Source organism: Oculina patagonica, chromosome 6 (assembly GCF_052425735.1).
Source record: "Oculina patagonica isolate OP01 chromosome 6, crgOcupat, whole genome shotgun sequence".
NCBI lineage: Eukaryota > Metazoa > Cnidaria > Anthozoa > Scleractinia > Oculinidae > Oculina > Oculina patagonica.
Window position 1 is genome coordinate 30517505 of NC_135763.1, and position 24416 is coordinate 30541920.

At 39.6% G+C, this 24416-nt stretch overlaps 1 protein-coding gene across 1 annotated transcript; it reads left to right on the forward strand.

Annotated features, from left to right (window-relative positions):
• LOC144658165 (uncharacterized) lies at positions 1 to 24163 on the forward strand. The gene is made up of 9 exons (XM_078518518.1): positions 1 to 135; positions 15499 to 15711; positions 17482 to 17694; positions 18342 to 18511; positions 20020 to 20173; positions 22155 to 22451; positions 22672 to 22959; positions 23179 to 23466; positions 24017 to 24163. Exons 1-9 carry the CDS (start codon positions 81 to 83, stop codon positions 24028 to 24030), a joined length of 1692 nt encoding a protein of 563 aa, XP_078374644.1. The 5' UTR covers positions 1 to 80; the 3' UTR covers positions 24031 to 24163.
• The last annotated feature ends 253 nt before the right edge of the window (positions 24164 to 24416 follow it).

Here is a 24416-nt window from a genome sequence, read left to right on the forward strand (position 1 = left end):
GGGTGGTGATTATTGTGAAATTGCATAAATGTGCTACATCGGAAAAGTTCTTTGCAGTTGAAACTACTGTTTTTCCGAAGATGAAGCTTTCTCCGGTCGTGGTAATTCTGGCAGCATTTCTTGCACTCTCCCAAGGTACGTAATTTTTTTTTCTTATCAAGTAACTTGTAAACGCTCTTCAAGATATTTGCAGTTGATGTTCTTTGTAGTCAGAATTTGCCATTTACAAGACCGTGCCTCTCAATTATTTTAAATCAGTCATAAAAATAGAGACGACCGAGTAAGACATTTTTTTACGTTTTAGAACTAAGCTTTAAAAGTGATCTCAGTCCATTTTGATTTTATTATGTCAACGAGGTTTGTTTTAAACGCACTAAGATGCAAGATTTTAAAAAAGAGTATAAGAGATTCATGAAAAAACGCATAAAAATAAAAACATACACTATATATATAGATAAATGACCAACATGAAAATAAACATGGAAAATTTAAAGAAAATATTTTCAAGCAGATACATTAAAAATATGTCTGATGACGCAAAAACACATGAATATATCGTAACATAAAAGAATTATAAACTCGAGATTGGTATATGAAAATCTAGACACTTAGTATATTAGAAAAAAAACTAAAACAAGATGGACATGCAAGCCATAACAAAATTATAAATGAAGAAAATAACAAGTAATACCTATGTAACATACAATATTAAAATGTAACCGACCTGAAAAAGAAAAATGATCAAAAAAAAATCATCGTTTAAAATATCAAAAGATAGTAAAGAGATTTACCAGATATACAACAGATAAACTCGGCTTTACACCAATTTTAAAAATGAGTTTTTTATTTTTCCTAGGACCTAGGTGCATCAGCTTTATTATTCATTTTTTTATTTTATTATATTGAATCCATTTTTCCTTATCCAGCACTGAAGAGTGATACTACATCTCTAAGGAAGCCCAGAGTGTATACACACTACGTGTTCCGGGTTTTCTAGAAGTGTTCCGGGTCTTCCGGTTTTTATACTGTTCCGGTGTTCGGGTGTTCGGTGTTCGTGTTTATCACATGCCGTCGCCGCCGCACCCGCTTGAACATGCAGAGTTTCACTCTTATTTTCTTTCGTTTCATTTATTTAAGATTTTCGTTATTTCCATTTAACTTAAAGTCAATTTAGAAATGAATGAGCTGATGCTTCGGCGAGTACGTGTTTTTTTTTCATGTAAGCGAGTTTTTGAATGAAATTATTGCAGTACTCAAGTTTTAGAGTAAGGGCATTTTAAGCATTTTCGCTGCTTCACCCTGCTCAAACAAGCTGCTGTACGAGTATTTTGAAATTTAGTGAAGAAATTTTTTACTGAGGGTGGGTGCGTAAAAGTTTTGAGTTTTTGTAGCACGTCTTATCGATTCTGTCACTGCTTCATTAATTCTTTATACCACTTCCAGCACCTCATGAGTCGACTGCCTTACGTTATTTGAAAGCAAACAACGCAAGATGCTTTCAAAATACATTAATTAAAACTTTCCACTAAATATAATTATTTTGCCAACACATATTCCATGACCGTTAACCTGCAAAGATGACACGTAATTATAGAACTCACATGAAACGAATTCCCATAATTAATTGAGTATAAGACGCACTCATTACCGATATTATTGAGGATAAAAAATAATTATGCCGAATTTACAACGAAACAAAACCAGACGAGAAACCCACTAAGTGCAGTGAATTTGTTGGTTTTTTTGTCTGCAAGGCAGCTTGTTAACAAAAAACAGTCACGGGCGGGCACTAACGATCCGGGCATTTTTCACGGGAGGGCACTATGGGCTGATAGTGCCCTCCGGCGGACGGGCACTATCGCGTCACGTGTTCAATTTAAACCAATCAGAATCGGAGAAAACTTTGTGGTGAACTATAATCGCCGATAGAAAACAGTCGCGCGCTCGCGTAGCTCTTTAAGCGGTAAATCAGTTTCTTGATTCTTGTCGTCAAAGTGCACAATATTGTAGGTTTTGGACTGCAATTCTTTAGAGTTTCTACTAAAACAATTAGACTACTCGCCCTCGTTTTCTATGAGCAATGTAGTCAACTCGGCTGCGCCTCGTTGACTATTTTCTCATAGAAAACTTGGGCTCGTAGTCTAATTGTTAAATAGAAACAACGTATTCTAAATTGCAACTTGTTTGGCCATTGCGTTAACTTATTTTGAGACTCAATTACCAGTCGACCACCACTGACTGCGACCGAAATGCGATTGAAAAGCGACGTATGAATTGAGACCTGAGACTCTAGACTAAAAATTCAGCTTCAATGCGTAAAGCGCATTGAGCTTTGTATTAAATAAACGCAGTGGCTATTCGTACGGCACCCGTACGGCGACTTCCATTTGCTATTAGGGACTTTAAGATACCTGGACGGCTGACTTCGAGGACGGCTGACCGGAAGTAACTTTTCGCGTGTAGCCCATATTGCGCATGCCCGCTCCACGCACATTGCCGTCCAGCTCCGTCCAGCTGTTGTCGAGGACGTGAGAAGTAGAGTTTTGCCGTCCACCAGTGAACGGGAGTGCTTTTTGTATGATTTCGTTTAAAATCTCATTATTTTTTGTTAATTCTGTTACTTTGTTAGGTGGTCCTTTATGTATTCTTGGTTTGGTACTGATAAAAAGTTAAGAAGTAAAGTTTTATTTGCGGCTGTGAATATATTTGCTGTGCTTTGCATAAACGCTGATGGCGAAGCCACGTGCGCGAAATCATGAACTTTCTTGCTTGTGTTTCTACAAAAATTTCACTTGGAATTTGTACCCTGTGAATGAAAATAGTGCTTTCTGGTCCCACACTTTGAACTAAAAGGGCCAAATGTTTTTCCTCGCATGTTTTGGGCTAAGGAATTATTGATCCACTAATGAAGCCGTCCTCCGTTCACACACGCCGGCTCTTAACGTTGGAAGTTCCCGCCAAGAACGTCGACATCAGCCCAGTCCTCCTCGCGAAATTCTACCGTCCTCGAGGTCAGCCGTCCAGGTATCTTAAAGTCCCTATTCGTACGGGAGTCAGAAAATGTTATTAAATTTCTGTGTAATTTTGATTATTTCAGTCCAAAACGTTATGTTTAACATTGGAAGAGTAAAGCGATTCTGGAATGCGCTGTTTAGTTGAACCAGACTTATTTCCGTAGGCCCTGCTGCTCCTGCATACCGTACGCGAACGACTCACATGACACTTAGAATTTTTACCCAGTCAAACTCACGCATGTGTCACGCTACGAGAAAGGACCGTACGGCGACAAGTATTTCTATTCGTACGGGATTCCTCTTTTTCTTCCTCTGTTTTTCTTGATAATGAATCTTTGAAGGTCTTCACTTAGGGGACAACACATTTTAAGCCAACTGAAACCTTCAAACACTCATTTTTTCGACTTTTTTTGCTTGTTTACAAGCAAAAAGAACGAGAATAGCGTTTACCTGGGCTAAAATCTGAACCGGAAGGGATTGCATTCTTGTTAACTCTCAAGGGACTGTTTTAATTTCTCAAGGGAATACTTTCCGCTGTGGGTGATCAAAGCGCGTGACTTGTAAAGTGTCACTTATAGTTGTGCTTCAGCACTTCCGTTTTGTAGAAAAAAGTGACTGTCAATTACAAAATATATAAGAATCAAAAACGTGAGTAGCCCAAATCTTACGTCACAAACCAATTAAGAATAAGGGGTTCAGCGCTCGAAGGCAGCGAGGTTTAAAACGATTAAGAACGCAATTTTTACTAGTACAAGTCTTTAGGCGCTAATTTAATTAACCTAAAATCACAAGCGAAAACAAAGACCGCTTGGACATGTCCAAGCTATTTAAAACTACCACTACGTCAGACCCATGTCACGCGATCTCTCGCTTGTAGCTATAAATAATCATTCACCTATTTTCAGTTTGAATACTCTGCGCTCTGTTTGTGTGAAATATTTATTTTGTTTACTCAAGCGTTTGGCTCGGAGCGAGTACAAGTCGTACAATTTACCCGGAACGTGTTAAATATTGCAAAACAACGACTTGTTTTCTGGATATCCCAATTTTTGTTTTGAGTTTACGGTATTTTGAGAATCGAAAATGCAAGCTCAGCAAGAATGTGTCAAAGCACGGGATACACGTCATCGCGCCAGGGAAATTACCAAAAGCTTGTCGGAAGACGCTAAACGGAGAAACACAATGGGATAGCCTTTATAGTCTACTCTTTATTTTGGCGTGATTTGGCTTTCCTTTAAATGAACTGGTTTGGGTTATTTTATTGAACATTCGGAACAAAATAAATATTTGCATGCGTAAGCAGGCATTTTCCCGGCTAGGCATGTGGTTTTAAAAAGCAAAGGATGACGTCGTAAAGGAAATTCATGTCACGTTCACTCCGTGACTAACGCAAACACGACTTGTGTGTTTCTCAAGTGACTGCTTTTCTAAAGGTTTTACTGTGCGGCACCGTGCCTTTAATTTAGCCAAAGCACTGAAAGAGGTCAGGAGGTCAAACATTACCCGCACGAACACACTAAAACGTTGCTAATAGTTAACCAAAGGGAACTCATTTCGTGACAATTGATTATTTCTGCTGAGTTGCACAATTTAGAATTGCAACATCATCTAGCAAAGCGCACTATTACTAATAATAGATTTCACCACAGTGAGTCGTGAGTCGGACAACAATTTTAGTTTTGGCAAAGGCTTTGTATGGAGGGGACGCATTCTTGACAAGAAAAAAAGGGCGAGAAAGGCACAATTTGAGGCCGAGATTCTCGAAAGGCTCGAAAAATGATAGATTTAGTAAGTGAAAAACAGATTGAAGGTATCCAAAAAATGGCCCAAAATATTGAATTTATTAGTCGAAGATCCGGTAATGACACCTTGATTTCCACTGCAAAATTATTCGGGCTGCCGAGAAATTTAAGCGGCGGATAGCGAATTACTATCGAATTATATAATTGCGAAGGATAGCACTTGTATGTTTGCTTCATTTAGGCACCGGAAAGATCGTCGGTTGCAAGAGGTTCAGAATTCTTCCCGAATTTGACGGCACTGATCGCCGGCCATCCGATCTGTTTCGACACATGATAGATAGAGGGCGAAAATATTATGCTATTCAAACGCCTTTCTAATGGAATTGACGGCGGGTTTGATTTAAATAAAGCTATTATTTATCCCCATTACTATTACAGACTGCAGCTACAGCTGCCGAGCTCGAACAGTGTATATAAATAGTATTTGCCGCGACAATTGTGTAACGAAATTGACCTCTTTAAATATTCGGGTCAGGCAAGGGGACCGATCGGACGAGCGTTTCTTTGTGTAATTTTGTGGTGGCATAAATCTGAGGTTAGCTCTGTTGTGTTGCAAAATGTGCCACTAAGAACAGTGTAAACGTTTTGCATTTCTCATAAAAATAAATGATTTCTTTCAGCAAATCCCGGCAGCAAATCGGGCCTTTATAATCCATTCAATAACTGAGAGTAAAACATTTTACACATTTATTGAATAATCGCTCTGTTTGACAAACCTTTAGCTTTCTACGTTGCACAGGTAAGGCTTTCCGAAGTCCGAGCCAATCTGGCCATGGTTTTGTGAAACAATCGCTAAATATGCCTCCAAAGTGCCCGGCAACCATACATTGCTCTTACAGAGCGTTTTTGTCGAATTTTGACTCACACCGGGGGTCAAATCTGTGACTATAGTGCAGTCATTTTATATTTAAAAAAATTTGAGAAGAAAAATAGCGAAGGAAAATAGCGACTTGATGACGCCATGTCATCATATCAATTAAAATTATAATACGGAGTTCAGGCTATAAGTGATCTAGGGTGTGATAATATATTAGCATATTAAGATTTTAAATAAACAGTTTAGCACGCACAGAATGATTGCGTGTTAAGTTTCGGCTTTTGTTTCTAATAAAGAGCATTTCGTAAATTAAACAGTCCAACTTCGTGCGGCATTTCTTTAAAACAGAAAACTGGTCTTGTACATTGTAGACTTGCAGCTGGTGGTCTTCTTTTAAGGGCCTGTTTACATGGAGGTGGGGGACCCCGGGTAGGTGAGGTAACCCGCCCAGCCGTGGTCGAAAATTAGCTCGCGTTTACATGTAATCTTATCACCCCGAGATCCCGGGGTGACCTTTTCACGAGGTTAGCACGTAAACAGACAAAATGGCTTCGTCTATTATTTTCTCTTGTTCCTTTCAGTGGACTCATAGACTCAATGACTGAACTTTGGAGCCGAATTCGTTTCTGGGGAAATCGAAGGCAATACAATGACATATTTTCGTAAAGAGCAAGCCAGGTCTGTCTCGAAATAAATTCCATTGAAGTCGCATATCGCATTTCGTTTTGTATTCTTAATATTTACGGTTGATTTCTCTCATCTTGTGCTTTCGACCGATTAGTTGATTAGGCAAAGTATTAGAAGTCGAAGCAGTTGTCGAAGTCATTGTTGTTTATAGTCGAAGCGTGAGACTCGCTCGGGCCTTCGCTTGATGCTTCACTTTCACTTTTAATTCTTCAAGCATCTTTCGCACTGTCGTTCCACATCGGGAAGATGAAGCTATAGGAAAAGCTCGCCGGGTTTGTAGCCGTAGCTGAAGCCGTAGGCAGCCATATCTTGTGTAGTTTGCATTTACTGCACTTTCAGATTAACCATGAGTCGACCCCGGGTAGGCGGGTTACCCCACCTTGAAACGTTTACATGGCAAAACACGACCCCGGCTGGGAGGGTTACCCTACCCAGCAGACCGGGCAACCCGCCTAGGGGGGCTACCCCACCTATCATGTAAACGCGATGGAGTAAAAATGAGAGTTTATATGGACAGGCGGGTTACCCCACCTAGGCGGGTTACCTCACCTACCCGGGGTCCCCCACCTCCATGTAAACAGGCCCTAAGTGTCGGTTTTGTAGCCTGTTGTGAAATTACTTCCGGTGGAAGCAGTAAACGTTAAACGTTTCTTCCGTTCAGAAGTTAATGGATCGCCATTAGAAAAATAAACAGCAACTGTTTTGCTGGAAATGTAGTCGTTAGAAATGGGATGTGTAGCCGTAAGGTAAAGAATAACGAGGAGAAGCGGCTTTTGGTAATATCCAAACGAAAATTTACTTCTCAATGTGGGGTTAAGATTGCGTGACGAGACAAAAGGTAACTCTGTCGTGCGTAACCTAACCTGCGATCAGGCGTTATTTTTCTACATTAAGCCGAGTAGAAATCTTTCTAACTCGAAAGGAAACAACTATTTCGATTAAACATGTTAAAGGCAAACGTCAAAGTTTACCTTTTTTAACCAAGCCAAAGTATATGAGTCGCAAAGCACCCAGCCGTCTCGACTGACAAGTACAGCATTTACTCCGCGAAAATAAAAAAATGCTTGAACTGAAAGACGTTTGAATTCTTCCATGATATGTTCGAACAACAATGCCCAGGATAAACCTTCTACTCATACTAACTTCATGCAAAAAAAGTCGATATCTCGAAGAGATCTTTGATTCCTCTAGTCACCCACCAGGTGTCAAAAAAGGATTCGTGAAGGGCGAAGCCCTCAGACTTTTACGCACTAACTCTTCAAGAGAAACATTTGAAGAGAACATTAATAAATTCAAATCACGTCTCCGTGCTAGAGGTTACCCAAATAATCTGATTGAAACATTCCTATCAGATATTACATTCACAGAAAGGGAATCAGCGCTACAGCAAAAAAATGAAAACCGAAAAGAAATCTTGCCCTTTGTAACACAATATCACCCATCAGTGCAAAATCTGAAACATGTTTTAATGCAAAAATAGCACATGATACAAAACAAGACTTCTCTACGGCAAATTTTCAAAGAGCCACCACTTATATCCTTTAAAAGAGGTAAATCCCTAAAAGACATGCTTGTAAAAGCTAAATTATAACAAAGTCTAGGATCAAAACATGGTACAAAAGTCTCCATTGTTAGGAGTTGTGTAGGACTGTCACGCCTTGCTACTCCCTACCCCGGCCGTTGCTTTTGCAAATATATTTATGGCCGAAATCGAGACAAGATTCTTAGCATGAACGTCGTAAAACCTACAATTTGGAAACGATATATTGACGACATTTTTTCATTGTGGGATGTAAGCAAACCTGATATAGACAAGTTCATTGAACAAGCAAATGCACATCACCCTACAATCAAATTTACGGCTGAAATCTCAAATACTGAAACAACATTTTTGGACACAGTTGTATACAAAGGTAAACGATTTCAAAATCAATCCATCCTGGATATAAAAACACATTTTAAGCCAACTGAAACCTTTCAATACACTCATTTTTCCTCTAGTCACCCACCAGGTGTCAAAAAAGGATTCGTGAAGGGCGAAGCCCTCAGACTTTTACGCACTAACTCTTCAAGAGAAACATTTGAAGAGAACATTAATCAATTCAAATCACGTCTCCGTGCTAGAGGTTACCCAAATAATCTGATTGAAACATTCCTATCAGATATTACATTCACAGAAAGGGAATCAGCGCTACAGCAAAAAAATGAAAACCGAAAAGAAATCTTGCCCTTTGTAACACAATATCACCCATCAGTGCAAAATCTGAAACATGTTTTAATGCAAAAATGGCACATGATACAAAACAAGCCTTCTCTACGGCAAATTTTCAAAGAGCCACCACTTATATCCTTTAAAAGAGGTAAATCCCTAAAATACATGATTGTAAAAGCTAAATTATAACAAAGTCTAGGATCAAAACATGGTACAAAAGTCTCCATTGTTAGGAGTTGTGTAGGCCTGTCACGCCTTGCTACTCCCTACTTACAATTCCTCATAAACGGTCGACTGAATGTACCGTATCAAATAAATTTCAATGTACATTTTCAAGTTAAATTAAAAAGCCGCATTATATAACACTACCGTACGCGCAGATCAAAATAGGGATTGAAATCTGACGGAAATTTGATGTAGCAGCACAGTCGTTTGTGAGCTGATGTTGATAGTGAAACAGCTAGACTTAAATTAAAATTATTGAAATTACTTCGAGTGCAACTGATCAACACAGTTGATATTCCTACACGAAAACTGTTGCAAATCAGCTTAAAGCAGTACATGTAACATGCAACTGCATTATAAAGTAACTGTAATAAGAAACAAAGTAAGCAAACGGAAAACATACCTCCGCATTTCTCACCACTAACAACACCCAAAATCGGAACGAGACAGAACCACGCTGTAAACATGTACCGCCGAGGTCTTCGTGAATTGATCATTTTGTCCTGGTTCAAGCCGACGGTGTTTTTCAATGTGTACCAATTACGGTTCTTCTGGTAGCTGTTGCTCAAATATTAGAAATGACTTATAGTACAAGGTACTCGAGGATAAGCTTTTCAAAGCTTTTCAGCGAGCGGGGCGCGCAGTAGCCTGAATTTCAGACATCCCTCTGTGCTCGCCTGCTTGCCAGAAGGGACGTCTGAACACATTTGGGCCTAATGCCGTCCGGTGACGTCACTACCCGAAAACCGGGTAGTGATTTTGATTGTTGATTTAAAAATTATTTGCATAATTATGTGAAATTATGACTGAATTTTACCGCGCGAGGATTGTAATTTGAAAACGTTTGGAAAGAGTTCGAAAGAGTTCACCTTCCCAGAAATTTTTTATTTACCTTATTTATTCTTTATTAGTTTACCTACGGATGAAGAATAGTAATGGGAATCGGTAGTTTTAAGTTGGCGGCATTCGTCGCTTCGACATGCAGTGTTTTGCCAAATTTATATGCAGTATATGTAATCTTGTTTTGTCAACAAAGCCGCCCGACGCTTATGTCCTGCAGCCTCGATGAGCCAGTGATTTCTGAACTCAATGCCCACGGTCAAGTAGGATATTTTTGTATTGAATTCCGTTTCTTGATGCCTCTGTAACCGTCTTAATTGATTCATTTAAGTACTCACGAGTGTGTTGTATTTGTCCGTTGCGTAACATATTATATTTTGATCGCTAGATAAAGCAAATAGTTCAGATTTAACGGTTCCGTAAAAGAACATAGCCTGCAGTCAATTAAAATCTCATTCATTTGTCTCAAGTTTTCAATAGTTTACTATTAAAACAATTTTATACCCTTTAATCCTTTATTGAAGCGATTTTTCTTTCACAATTTCATGGCCTCGACAGAAACGTTTCCGCATGAATTAAAACCAAAGTGTAGTGACGTCACCGGACGGCATTAGGCCCAAATGTGTTCAGACGTCCCTTCTGGCAAGCAGGCGAGCACAGAGGGATGTCTGAAATTCAGGCTAGGCGCGCAGCTGCTTCAGACGGGATGTCACGCACCGTGATTCCGAGAAATGTGAGTTAACTTCCGGGACCTGGGAGATGAGTCACACCAGTTTCTTTTCTTTTCTTTTCTTTCTTACTTTTTTCTATCTCGTTTGCAGAGCCCATTTGTTCAATAATGTAAAACACTATAGACACAGTAACAACAACAACATTTTTTTCACCCCTAATTATTTTACAAAAAGAAAAAATGGTGATAAGGGTAAATAAATAGTATAAATATAAATCACTATGCATTTGATAGTTGCCTGCCCTCGTTGCCCGTTCTTCGGCTTGCGCCACTCGTGCGTGTTTCTCAAACTAGAGCCGGCTTTAAGGCTACCAAGTCAGCTATCCCGGGCTATCCAGGGGCGTAGCGACGGGGGTCATGGGGTGCCCCTGACACACCCCCCCCCCCCCCTTTTGGGGTTACAATTCGCTTGGATGCTACAAAGACATCTCAATTCGTGCAATCCAAATAATAGAAGGAACGGATTATATCTTGGACGGATCGTACTCCTCCCGAGAGAACCCCATTGCAAAGTGCGCCGTGGCTGCAATGAGAGCGGGTTACAGTATGTTTGCAGTTCAGAATGGTGGCCAGTGTGCAGCTAGTGCTACAGCGTCACAGACGTACGCCAAGTATGGCAAATCTACGGCTTGTAAGGCCGATGGTGAAGGTGGACCGTGGGCCAATGAAGTGTATTTCATTTCTTGAAATTGATTGGTGGATTTTGGAATAATGACAGAGTTGTTGAACCAATAAAAGGTTTTCACCGGTGACTAGTTTTTCTGTGACATATTTTTTTCTTTTGCGTATTGCGCTGGCCTTTCCGTTATAAAGTCTGGGCTTTTCTTTCGTTTTCTTTTTTCCTAGTGCCCCAATTGCAACGATTGTCTCTTTAAACAACCTTTTTTATTGAGTAGCATAAGGGGAAGAATTTTGGCCGCCATAAATTAATTTCGTCAACCGAACCCGCCAGAGCGACCGTCATTTAAAGGCCCATTAACACGGCATAAAATTTGTGGCACGGTTTGGATAAAATTTGTACGCGTAACAAAAAAAATAGCACCTATACCCTGTTTACACGTCCTTTTTTCTAACGTGCTAAACTGCGTTAAATGATGTTTTGGTGCGGGTAAAAGTCTGAACATCTTGGCCAGCGTACGCGATTCTGCCTTAGTGCGCATGCCGCATTTAAACATGACAGAACGTGACGTACGAGTCGCGCATCTTTTCGCCTTTTTCCCAGAAGACTAGAAAAGGGTAAACCTATATGGTTCTTATTCTAATGGCAGCAGTGATGGCTTGTAACTCCCCTATTAACGACGACGATTATTTTTATAATTATTTTATTCTTTCTGCATTAATATCTGGATCAACTCCTGACATCAGGCTCTTCCAAGTCAGAACTTCAGCTTTCTGCTCTGGTCACTAACGATCACGAACTCAGGAGAATGCGACCAAAGAAGACTCTGAAAGTCACGCTCGTTCTTCCATTAATGTACATAAGATTTTCTTGTTTTTATTTAATGAAGTTTCATCAGAAAGGATTTGTTCTGACGGCTAATCGTTTACACTACACATTTTATTCGAGCCGGGTTAGATTTGCTCGGACTACCTCGTGACTACGTCCGAGCACGGGTAACATTTTGGTCGACACAGGTGAGGCAAAGTCGCTACACGACCAAATTTATCCGTGCCGAGCTATTTTTTCGGTCGCGTACTTTTTACCCGAGCCGTGCCAGAACTTTTTGTCGTGTAAATGGGGCTTAAGGCTCATTTATACACGACAATGTAACAGAAAATTTTTGTACGGTTCGGGTAAAATGGTACGCGTATCAAAAAAAGTGGTTCGCCACGGGAAATTTTGTCGGGCAAACGAGTTTGCCTCATCCGTGCTAGCCTGCGAGAGCAGACGCATTTCCGGCCGTCGAGAGAAGCGACGGCCGGAAATGCGTCTGCTCTCGCAGGCTACATCCGTGCCGAACCAATTTTTACCCGTGCTCGGACCTAGCCAGATGTTACCGTAGTCTGCGTTCCTGAAAATCTAACTCGGATCGGATAAAATTTTAGTGTAACGATTAGCCGTGCTGAACCAACTCTTTTCTTATGAAACTTCATTGCGTACATTTGCAGAAATTCCACTAAATCGACATGGCAGTGGGTTAAGACACAAGTGTCAACAGTGACTGTCTACTCTGGTCGCTCTCTCCTGAGTTAGTGACTAGAGAAGTAAGCTAAAATTCTGCCTTGGAAGAGCATGATCCAGAAAATGCAGGAAGAATTAAATCGTCGTCTTTAATACGGAGTTAAATGCCATCACTGTTGCCATTATAATAAGACCCATATACCATCAACTTTGTCTAGTCTTCTGAGAAAAAAAGGCGAAAAGATGCGCGACTCGTTTGTCACGTTTAGATGAAATAGCGGCAGCGCACTAAGGCAGAATCGCATACGCTGGACAAGGTGTTGAGCCTTTTGTTCGCAACAAAACATTATTTAACGCAGTTTAGCACGGAAGAAAAAGACGTGTAAAAACTGAGTTATCAGTGCCATGGTTTGGGGGTTCGCGTGCCATTTTTATCCGAGCCGTGCCAAATATTTTATGTGGGGTAAATGGGCCTTTAAAAAAAGTTGTGGCACGGCTAGGATAAAATTGGTACGCGTACCCAAAAATAGCACTGATACCCTGTTTACACGTATTTCTTTCTACCATGCTAAACTGCGCTAAATAATGTTTTTGTGCGGAAAAAAGGCTCAACACCTTGGCCAGCGTACGCGATTCTGTTTAAGTGAGTATGCCGATATTTCATTTATATGTCGCATACGAGTCGCACATCTTCTCGCCTTTTTCCCAGAAGACTAGAAAAGGTACTTGCAAAGACGCGAACTCGTGCTTTGAACTCAAACTAGCTCTTGTTAAGATTTTATTCACACTTGTGAAGAAACGAACCGACCCTTAGAACTCGAAGCTTGCTTGTATCGTTTAGTCAACTTGCAAAGACGCGAACTCGCGCTTTGAACTCAAACTCTGTTAGATTTTATTCACATTGTGAAGAAATGAACCGACGCTTTGAACTCGAAACTTTTAGTCGCACGGAACCTTGAACTCACGACACTGCGAACTCAGCTTTGAACTGAAACTCTTGTTTTTAATTCACACTTGTGAAGAAACGAACCGACGCTTAGAATTCGAAGCCTTACTCGAGTCGTTTAGTCATACTTGCAAAGACGCAAACTCGCGCTTTGAATTCGAACTCTTGTTAATATTTATTCCAACTTGTGAAGAAACGACCGACGCTTAGAACTCGAAGCCTTGCTTGAATCGTTTAGTCGCGCTGCGAAGACGCGAACCCACGCTTTGAACTCAAACTCTTGTTATGAAGAGGCGAAACGCGCTTTGAACTCGAAACCTTTCGTAATTTTTATTTCCACTTGTTCACCTTCATGAACTGTCGCCCCTACCCGTCCCCCGCGCCGTCGCTATTTGCACTGAACAAAACCTACCAGTATCACCCTCCCGGGGAGAATTTGTCTTTTCTTCCATCTTTCCGAGCGTTTAAATTTCCCGCTCGTATGCTAATCGGAAACTTTGTCGAATCCCTCGTGTGTTCTGAAGCTGTTGCGCCATTGTTCAAAAATGGCCATATAGGGTCATTTTTCGCTTGCAAAACAAAGCCTATTGTTAGCAAAGTTGAAACGCATTTCTTGATACGTGTTATTCTATTGCCAGAAGTGATGGCTTGTAACTCCCCTATTAACGACGACGATTATTTTTATTTTTATTTTATTCTCCTCGCGTGATTTGAATCAACTCCTTACATCACGCTCTTCCAAGACAATTTCGGCTTTCTGCTCTGGTCACTAACGATGCAAACTCAAGAGAAATCGACCAGAGAAGACTGCTAAAATCACTTTGTTCTTCCATGAATGTTCATAAAACTTCTTGCAACTGTTTTTTAAAAATACACGTTTCGCACACCGCCAGTATATCGAGTGGATTTCAAATCTATGAATAAAGTTTCATTAGAAAGAGTTGGTTCATTCGAGCCGGGTTAAATTATTATCCGTGCTGGACTACCTCGCGACTAGGTCCAAGCACGGGAAATTTGCTCGGCATAGGTGAGGCAAAGTCGTTTACACGAAAAAAATTATCCGTCCTGAACCACTTTTTTTGGTGCGCGTACCATTTTTACTCAAGCCGTTCCAAAACATTTCTTCGTGTAAATGGGCCTAAAACTCAAACAATCTTTTGCGGTTGTTTTTTAAGTGAGTACTGAGAATTCAGCTTTCGGAATTCGTTTCAAGCCTTTACCCGGCGTAGCACGAGTACCCTACCTCCGTTTTACGCTGTCAAATTTCCTTGTTTTATCTGCTGCATTTTAAAAGACGAAACTTGGCTCTACGGACGGTCTGAAGATGAAAAACTCGTGTACATTGACATAATCAGCTGATATTTAGAATTTTTTGGTGACATCGTGTGTAACACAAAAGGTCGCGTCATTTCAGAGTGGAACAAGGAGCAACTGTAACAACTGTGTATCTAAAGCTAAGTATAAATTGAAAATCGGAAATAAGCCTGCATTATCTGTGACTTGTATGTCGTTTGGTGGTGTCTGCTAAAGCCTTTTATATCATGCCATAGAAAATACAGCCAATCAGAATACAGGAAAGCCGTTGTATATTCGACGGTATTCAACCCAACCTTCCCATAGTGCGCTGCAACTGTATTCTCGACGAAATTTAGTAAGCGTATTTTCTATGGCATGGTATAAATAGTTACACAACACTTTCTCGTGGTATACTAAACATCTTTATGGCTTCACAAAACAACAGCTTTTACTCAAGAAGATGTTGTTTTATTGGCTTTGAGTGTCGTTCCTTAAGGAGTGCATTGGTCCTCTTCTGGTACTCAGAAATATCTTATGAATGACCAGACCGCCTCTTCTCAATTAACCAGGTCTCCAAGCTGAAGATGTTTATAGAAAAGTAAGCTTCGCACCTCTACCAGTTTTCCTTTTTATTAATTTCAGTAGAGGAAAATAGAAAATCGAAAACACATAAGGCAAAATCGGAAGTTCACCAATAAGCAAATAATGCCTTTGTCGATCTCAGCACAGACGTACGTGGAGCAAAAGACGTCAGAAAATCGTCCTTTGAGATAAAATCATTAAAGAAATCTTAATTTATCCCTCAAGGTTGTGGCAGACGTCACTTCGCCTCTCGCGTCATTGGTGGCGTGGATGCCCCTGCGCATTCCTGGCCATGGCAGATCTCACTGCAAGACCCTTTACTTGGCCACAAATGTGGCGGTTCCCTGATCAGTGACCAGTGGGTGGTGACAGCGGCGCATTGTGTCGTGGACAAACAGGACCGGCCAATCAGTCCTACCATTTTCACTGTAGTAGTTGGTAAGAAAATAATTCCCAGACTAGCTCTGTTTGCAAGATCAAATTTCAGATAGTGTTGCAAAGAATACAATGTATTTATTTATTGCAGTACAGATATATTAATTACAACACGAGTACTTACACTGCTTACAAAACTTAAATTGCTTACATCAATTACAATCCTTTGGGGTGGGGTGAGGGGGTACTCCCTATAATGTCCTATTCGGGGAAGCTCCGCCCGAAAGGGGTACCTTTTTCATGCTTCAGGTATATAAAAGGGCAGGGATGTCACAAGGTTAAGGTTTATGAAAGTGTATGGCTATCGCTCATTTAGGTATTTAAAAGGGCCTTCTATTAAAATATTTCGAACAGACGCACCTTATGGCGGTATCATTTAAATTTATTAAACGCTACATAAAAATGGCATCAAGACTTCCTGTTTTAGTCATGTCTTTTCGGTATATGAAACGGGTACCTTTTTCAGTAAAAAGTGTACGAAAGGGGTGCCTTTTCTGTCAAAATGGTATACAAAAGGGAAAGGGGTTGGATCTCGGGACGGAGCCTCCCCATACAATATTTTTTAAGTAGCTCCCCCGGGATTACAATACGGTTGCACTATTTGCAATATTATCACTTACACTACTTCTACACGATTACTTATACCACTTTCACTTCCACAATTCCATTTAAACAAGTAACAGTTATTAAACTAGTACATTTCATTAAGTAAGTTTAGTACATTAAGTAAGTAAGTTGCCAACTTAATCAAATGAACTTTAAACATTTAAAAGAAAAATATCAAGAAGTTTGGCTGATCCATCAACCCTTTACTATTTTATTCTGTGCGAGAGATACCTGTTTGATATTCGGGGTGAGATTTTTCCAATGGTCAATTGTTTTGCTGGAAAACAGTACAATACAGAAAATGATGAATTATGATACAAAATGGATTTTGTGCGCTCTCTGATTGACTAATAACATATAACATAGAAAATTAATTAACAATTAAATATATATAAATGAATAAGAGCATTATCAAAGTACCTTTAGTAAAATAGCAGTTAAATGCAAGATTGAAAAACTGCACTATCCACACAATGAAACGGAACCCCTCCGCTGTGAAAACATCGAGTTTCGCTTCCAATAAGACATCCTCAACCGTTTATCTAGTACAGTCGAAGCTCTCTTAACGGACACTCTCGTAAGCGGACAGCTCTACTTACGGCCACCTTGTTTGAAACCCTGTTTTAACTCCCATACAAACTCTGTATTTTTACATTCTCGTAAACGGACATTCCCGTAAGCGGCCGCGGACACTTGCAGAGATTACGATTTAGACTTTTTCTTTGTTTTTAAGCTCCCGTAAGCGGACACCCCAGAGAGAAACCTACTAACAACCTCTGTATCGTGGTTTTATCAATCAACTTCACATCGCTGTTCGTGACAATGATTTTACAGTAATTACAGGACCACATTTCAGTGCTTGTTTTGTCGTTATTCACGTCCGTCCGGTTATTGTTAGCTAGGCAAGCTCCCGTAAGCGGCCATCTATCCCCTTCACCTCTAGTGGCCGCTTACGAGAACTATTCTCGTAAGCGGCCAGCTCCAGTTACGGACACCTTTCTTGCGTCCCGAGGGTGTCCGCTTACGAGAGCTTCGACTGTAATCGGTTTTTCTTTGTATTCTCTATACTCAGATACAAACAGAATAACCAGACCTGTTCAAACAAAATACGACATATTAGAATTTTTGTTCAGTATAGGATGCTAATATCTATCTCAACCTGTCTAGGTGCGCACCAGCTATCTGGCACAACCGATGTACAGCAATCGATAAAAGTGGAAAAGATCTTCGCTCATGAGAGTTTCAGCCGGGCACACTTTAGAAATGACATTGCCCTTATAAGACTGAAAACACCGGCAACGCTTAGTGATAAAGTGAATACTGTTTGTCTCCCAGCACAAGGATCCCGAATTCCTGCCGGGAAAAACTGCTATATCACAGGTACGGTGTTCGGACATATTTATCGCTCGTTTTGTTCTATACGTATCAGTTTATCACGAATTAATTATTCTTACCATTTTTTTTAAAAAAAAAAATAAGCACGGATATCCGTGTTAAGGTGGCTCAAATAGTTTCCTGAATTTTTCAGCACCTCAACTGTGACGAATCAATACTATGACTCTTTTTCAGTTGATACAACAGTTTTGGTATTAAACAGATGCCCAATCATTGGTGAACAAAGTTACGATTATTTTCTTGACATATAACTTTTGCTTTAAGTGCTTATAACTCAAAAACGAGCTCGGTGATTCAAAAATATAAGGTGCCTCTGAACCCACAGAACAGAAATTTTTTTAAACTTTGCCAAAAGTTGTATATTAACATGCTCATCATTATTCCATCATAAAAATGGGTGTCACCGAGCTCGTTTTTTAGTTATAAGCACTAAAAGCAAAAATAAAGGGTGTTTTTAATAAGATGTAAACGTGTGATTATTCTTTATACTGCCTAACATTTTTGGTGATCGAGTTAATGATCGTTAATGGCTATTGCAATGACGTCACTGGTGGGAAATAGTATTATGTAAGCTAGCACGCCAATTTATCCATGTGTTGCTTTGCGAGATGTAACTTTATTTATGTGGATAGGCTGGGGAAAAACTGTCGGAATTGATGAACAAAGTTACGCTGACACTCTTCAGCAGGCGATGCTACCTGTTGCTAACTACAGTGACTGTAGCAGAGTCAATGGACGATTAGCTCCTGTGGATGAAAGGTCCATGGTGTGCGCTGGAAGGCAAGGAAAAGGGGGATGCCATGTAAGTAAACCATAAGGGCCCTGCCTCGCCCGGGGGGGGCCCTCAGGGCCCGTCCGAACAATTATAGTGTAATATCATTTTTCTCGTGCCCATTAGCTTGGAAAGTGATATTGGAGATTTTTTGGTTAACCCTCTCACTCCGGAGGTGCAGTCTTTGAACCACTAGTGAGGTCATCAATTAGCACGTCAGTGCAATTTCTTGATAAGAATCTGATGTAGCTTGGATCGACCTTTCTACAGAACTGTTTATTTTGAATATCGGTTGCATTCTCACAGAGCCAATCAGAGAAAAACACGATCTGTTTTTAGTTCAAAAATCGTTACTTAAGAAGGCCAGTTCACCTGTAATTGGTCAAGGTCTCCTTTTTCAGGGTTTTCCAATGATAACGTCAAAACTTTTTTGGCCCGAAGAAAGGATATGAAGAGTAGAAATTAATGAGAATAAGAAAGCCGAAAAAACGGAAGCAAAAGGGGCAATAAACGGAACTAAATTTTGGCTTATGCGCATACGCCAAAGTGACATATTGTACATTTTTACACGGAATCGTTATTAAAATGTTGCTGAAGTGTAAAATAGTGCTTCTATGGCAAAGTTGCATGAGGTAAATTCAAGATCATAGCATCGGAAGTAAAAGGGTTAATTACCATGTAGTATAAACATAGGCACGCTAAGCGTGCAGGATTTATTTTTTCCATTTATGGGGTGGCTTGGGGTGAGACTGGGTGATTGTCAAAACTAATTGAGTTATCAAATTGTCACGGAATGGCACGCTCTTATTCTGTTTTTGCTATCAATCGTAGTTGCTTTTAACACAAAGTTAATACCTAACCGGTTCATTAAATGTTTGAGCGAGATGTTTTAAAGGTATAAACACAAACGCCACCTCTGAATTGGTGAATTGAGCAAGACGCTCAAGAGTCTAATTAAATTACCTGCAGTTTGCAGTTGGCGCCACGGAGTCTTCAGTAATATTTAGGTATCTAAAGACGATTCCTTTCCATTTCTTCGACTCTTTGTTAATATACCCACAGTATTAACATCATAATGACAACATTACTCTTTCAATCTGCTTTGTTCAAATACTTTATGTAATTTTTACTACGGTCAGGAAAGCTAGCCTCTCTAAAACGAACTCTCGAATAAGACGAATAACAAGTTAGTGTTGAGCCTTTTGCTGACAGCGTGTGCGTTGTAAGCAGGTGAACGTTACGAAACACGTTTTTAATCCAGGGTTAATTCACGACTCACCATCCGCCTCCTACAAATCTAAAATCTTTGAACAGCGAAAATCGCTCACTACAACTGTGTCAGGTTGCTTCCCCTTTATAAACTACAATTTGATTGGTTCTGATACTACCTGAAACTTGATTGGTGTGACAAACAAACAAACAAACTTCACTGACTGACTGACTACACGGTCCATCACGCCGGCTAAGAGGTTATTTTTGAAAAAATAACTCAAAAAATGATATAACCGAATTTCTATTTCTGTTAAATGTACAATTAGGCAGACAGTGGTGGACCATTTGTTTGCAATGAGGGTGGACGATGGGTCTTAAGAGGTGCCGTGAGCTGGGGACATAAGCTATGCAGAACCGATCATTACACAGTGTTTGCTCGTGTGAGCAGTTTTATTGACTGGATCAACAAGAAGATATCAGGTAACGAATTTTTTTCAGGCTTGCTTTTCTCAACTGCTTAAGTTGAGAACATTACTGCGAGGATCTTTCATTTGCTTAAAATGTATATCCGCAGTACAAATATATGAATTTCATATATTCATATAATTTCATATAATTTTGGCGCGAAATTTTAACGTTAATTTATAAGTTCACATGTGAAATTATAAAATTGCCATGGCAACGTAGTTAGCGGCAAGATGGCGTCCGGGATAAAAGATGTTTTAAAGCTTAAACTTTGTACATTTTCGTTTGAATTTCATCTTGGCCAGCTAGCCTTGGCCATGTAATAAAACCTTTCATGTATTTTATATTTCAAAACGTCAAAACGACTTCAAGACTTAAGCCAATTACGTAGATGGCATCGAGTGGATTTTTGAGCGTTTTACACGGGCGCCGTTTTAAGTTCATTCAAGGCGAACTATGGTCATAATGTGAGAAATAATCAACAGTTGATTCAAGTTTGAAACTTTTTATCAACAGCAAAAATTCATCTCTAAAGGGTTTTCTTCAGAGACTAAAAAACTTGCGAACTTAAGGCAAAAGGTATGCTTTCAACTTTTCAAAGCTCGGATTTCGCGTTGCAATATACCAGTCAAAAACCTACTATTGCCATCAAGCGTAATTTGTCACCTATGATATTAAAATGTAATCAAATAGTCTACGCCTGAAATTAGAAAATAACTTCACTTGCATTTTGTCAAACTTTAATAATTTCTCTCGCTAGGAATTATTAGAATTTTGACAAAACGCACGTGAAATTATTTTCTAATTTCACTCGTCACCATTTGATTACCCATACAGATCCTCTTGCACTTAGTTATATACGATACTTTCTTCCAGTTGTCACAATCTCAATGTATGATTCGAACTAAACTATTCATGATCCTTGTGAAATAGAAGCAGTACAAAACAGGGCGATACGTATCATTTTCCCGTGTTTTTCGTTTGAAGAAGCGCTTGACGGAGAAACTGTTCAACAGCATTTTAGTAAACAATGACAGTAGGCTCAGGAATTAATGCCCCCACGCAGTGCTAGTAGTTACAACCTCAGAAAGTCACGCAAGTTCAATCTATGGACCAATAGATTTCGAAACAGTTTTATTGTATTTAACGCACTTAAGTTTGAATTTTTATAAGTATTGTACAGTTTTTAGAATTTTTGCACGTTTAGAAATTTGATATTTTGAGTAATTGTCGCCTGTATTGACCTCTTTTTGTATTTCTTCGAGTTGCAAAGTTATAATATAAAAATAAGCCAAGCCTAAAAGCGGATCTCCACACTTATTTGTTTTTGGTTCCAGGTGTACCACGTTTTAAAAGCTTATCCAAAAAGATTGTTTTTGAATTAATTCGTTTATTACTTCCTTTATTAGTTTTCGACTTCTCAATGGAGACATGGTGTTTTCAAGAAAACAAAAGTATCATGTTACAAAAGTGTACATGCATTTTTTAAAAACAAAGGTACCGTTTTACAGTGTTTGAAAAAAAAACACAAAAGTATCACGTTACGGTTGTAAAAAAGCTAGCAACAAAATAAGTGCTAACAGAATAAACCATTTCTTGACATTTTGACACTTAATTTAGTTCATGTTTTTTTTACTGTTTAAAATTTACTATTGGACGAAACAGTTTTGACGTAACAGTGCACGCATTTGTTTTCCAAAAAATGCCTCTTAGTCGTAGTAAGGGGCTTTGTAGTCAGTGATGCACCATACTCAAATACCTCAACTCATGAACCATCCCAACAGGACTAATACCCAGTCTTATCCCAAGCCACCCAATCAATTGAAAAATAATAGATGCACGCTTAGCGTGCCTATGTTTTATTTTTCGTATCATTTTCTGTAGCCTGAATTTTGGAAGATTAGTTTTATTTCAGTTTTCTTGCACAAAAACCTCATCACTACATTGCTCAGTTCTGTCTTCACTTAACAATTGTTCTACTTTTCTCGCTCTTAAGATTACGTTCGCCCAATTCCTGTTGGATGCTACAAGGATACCTCAACTCGTGCAATTCAAATAATGGAAGGAAAGGATTCTGTCTTGGATGGATCGTACAAGTCCCGAAAGGACCCCATTGCAAAGTGCGCCGTGGCTGCAATGAGAGCTGGCTACACTATGCTTGCAGTTCAGAATGGTGGCCAGTGTGCAGCTAGTGCTACAGCGCCAAAAAGATTCGACAAATATGGGAAATCTACGGCTTGTAAGGCTGATGGTGAAGGCGGACCGTGGGCCAATCAGGTGTATTTGATCAAAAGTGAGAAAATCAAATAACAAATGCTTCATTTTTTAACAAAGTTATTTAGTTTAGTGCTTAAAGCCCATAGTATCATATGATTGTTTTCTACTTTTTGCGTCTTTGTCTACAGCCTAGATTTTGAAAGAATAGTTGTCAGTTTTCTTGCACAAAAACCCCATTTCTATACTCTTCAGGTTTGTCCTTACTTAACAGTAGTTCTGTGTTTTTGACTTTTAAGATTACATTCCTGTTGGATGCTACAAGGATACCTCAACTCGTGCAATTCAAATAATGGAAGGAAAGGATTCTGTTTTGGATGGATCGTACAAGTCCCGAAAGAACCCCATTGCAAAGTGCGCCGTGGCTGCAATGAGAGCTGGTTACACTATGTTTGCAGTTCAGAATGGTGGCCAGTGTGCAGCTAGTGCTACAGCGCCAAAAATATTCGACAAATATGGTGCATCTACTGCTTGTAAGGCTGATGGTGAAGGCGGACCGTGGGCCAATCAGGTGTATTTGATCAAAAGTGAGAAAAACAAATAACAAATACTTCATTTACTATCAAAGTTATCTAGTTTAGTGCTAAAGCCCATAATATAATATGATTGTTTTCTACTTTTTGCGTCTTTTTCTACAGCCTGGATTTTGGAAGAAAAGTTGTCAGTTTTCTTTCCCAAAAACTTCATCTCTATACTCTTCAAGTTTGTCCTTACTTAACAGTAGTTCTGTGTTTCTGACTCTTAAGATTACATTCCTGTTGGATGCTACAAGGATACCTCAACTCGTGCAATTCAAATAATAGAAGGAAAGGATTCTGTTTTGGATGGATCGTACAAGTCCCGAACGAACCCCATTGCAAAGTGCGCCGTGGCTGCAATGAGAGCTGGTTACACTATGTTTGCAGTTCAGAATGGTGGCCAGTGTGCAGCTAGTGCTACAGCGCCACAAACGTTCGACAAATATGGTGCATCTACTGCTTGTATCGCCGACGGTGAAGGCGGATCATGGGCCAATGAGGTCTATTTAATCAAAAGTAAGTGATCACATAACAAACACTTCCCTTACTGTCCAGTTATCTAGGTTATTGCTTTTAGCCCTTAATATTATATGGACGTTTTGCGTTTTTCGTTTTTCGCTGACCGTAGTAGAAACTACATGAGGCATTTGCACAAAGCAGATTTGAAGAATAATGTTCCCATTGTGATGTTAATACCGTGGGTACATTTACAAATAGTAATAAAAATGGTATGGAATCTTCTTCAGAGTGTGTTGTGGTCTCTTGTTTTAAGAGTTTGTAACAAGGAAACCTCCTAAATTTAATACCGCTTGAGACTTCGTGCCGCTAACTGATCATGAAATCGGCAATTACTTTAATTAGTCTCTTTAGCATCTTGGGCAAGTAGCGTTTATGTTTATATCTTAAATACACCATGTAAAACCGGTATGGGTATTGACTTTAAAATGGTTTTGCTTTTAAAATTAACTAAGATCGATTGCGGCAACAGATTAGAATAAGAGCATGTCATTCCGTAACAGTTTGATTACTAACTGAATTAATTAGTTCTTGTTCCTGTTTGCTTCAGGCGGGTCTGTGTGAACGGCTCACTGTGATGAGCCTATATGCTGGAGTGAATAAGGCGAGCAGCACGTCTTAAGTCTAATTCAGGTGTTGATCCAAGCCTAGTTGTCACTGGATGCTGCGATAAAATAAATCAAAGAAAATCGAACAATTGTGTGCAGTGTTAATTCTTAAAGTTGATTGGAAACAAACGAGCTCGGCATGAAGTTCGGAATCCATAACGTCGAAATCTGTCCTTCTTGGGTTATCATTGTCAGGAGCCTGGCATTAGCGACCTTCAGATTTGATTACGAGTACGAGATCGAGTACGAGTACGAGTACGTATTTGGAATTTCGACACAATTATATCCCCCAAACTTTAACTCTTCCCTGTTGCTGACTAACACATAAATAAACGTTAGGGA

Excerpts from the sequence above, each read along its gene's own strand:
- LOC144658165 (XM_078518518.1), top strand. The coding sequence starts at position 81 with ATGAAGCTTTCTCCGGTCGTGGTAATTCTGGCAGCATTTCTTGCACTC. Across the intron at positions 15,712-17,481 it reads CATTTTCACTGTAGTAGTTG|GTGCGCACCAGCTATCTGGC; the intron begins GTAAGAAAATAA and ends CAACCTGTCTAG. Across the intron at positions 22,452-22,671 it reads TCAGGTGTATTTGATCAAAA|ATTACATTCCTGTTGGATGC; the intron begins GTGAGAAAATCA and ends TTGACTTTTAAG.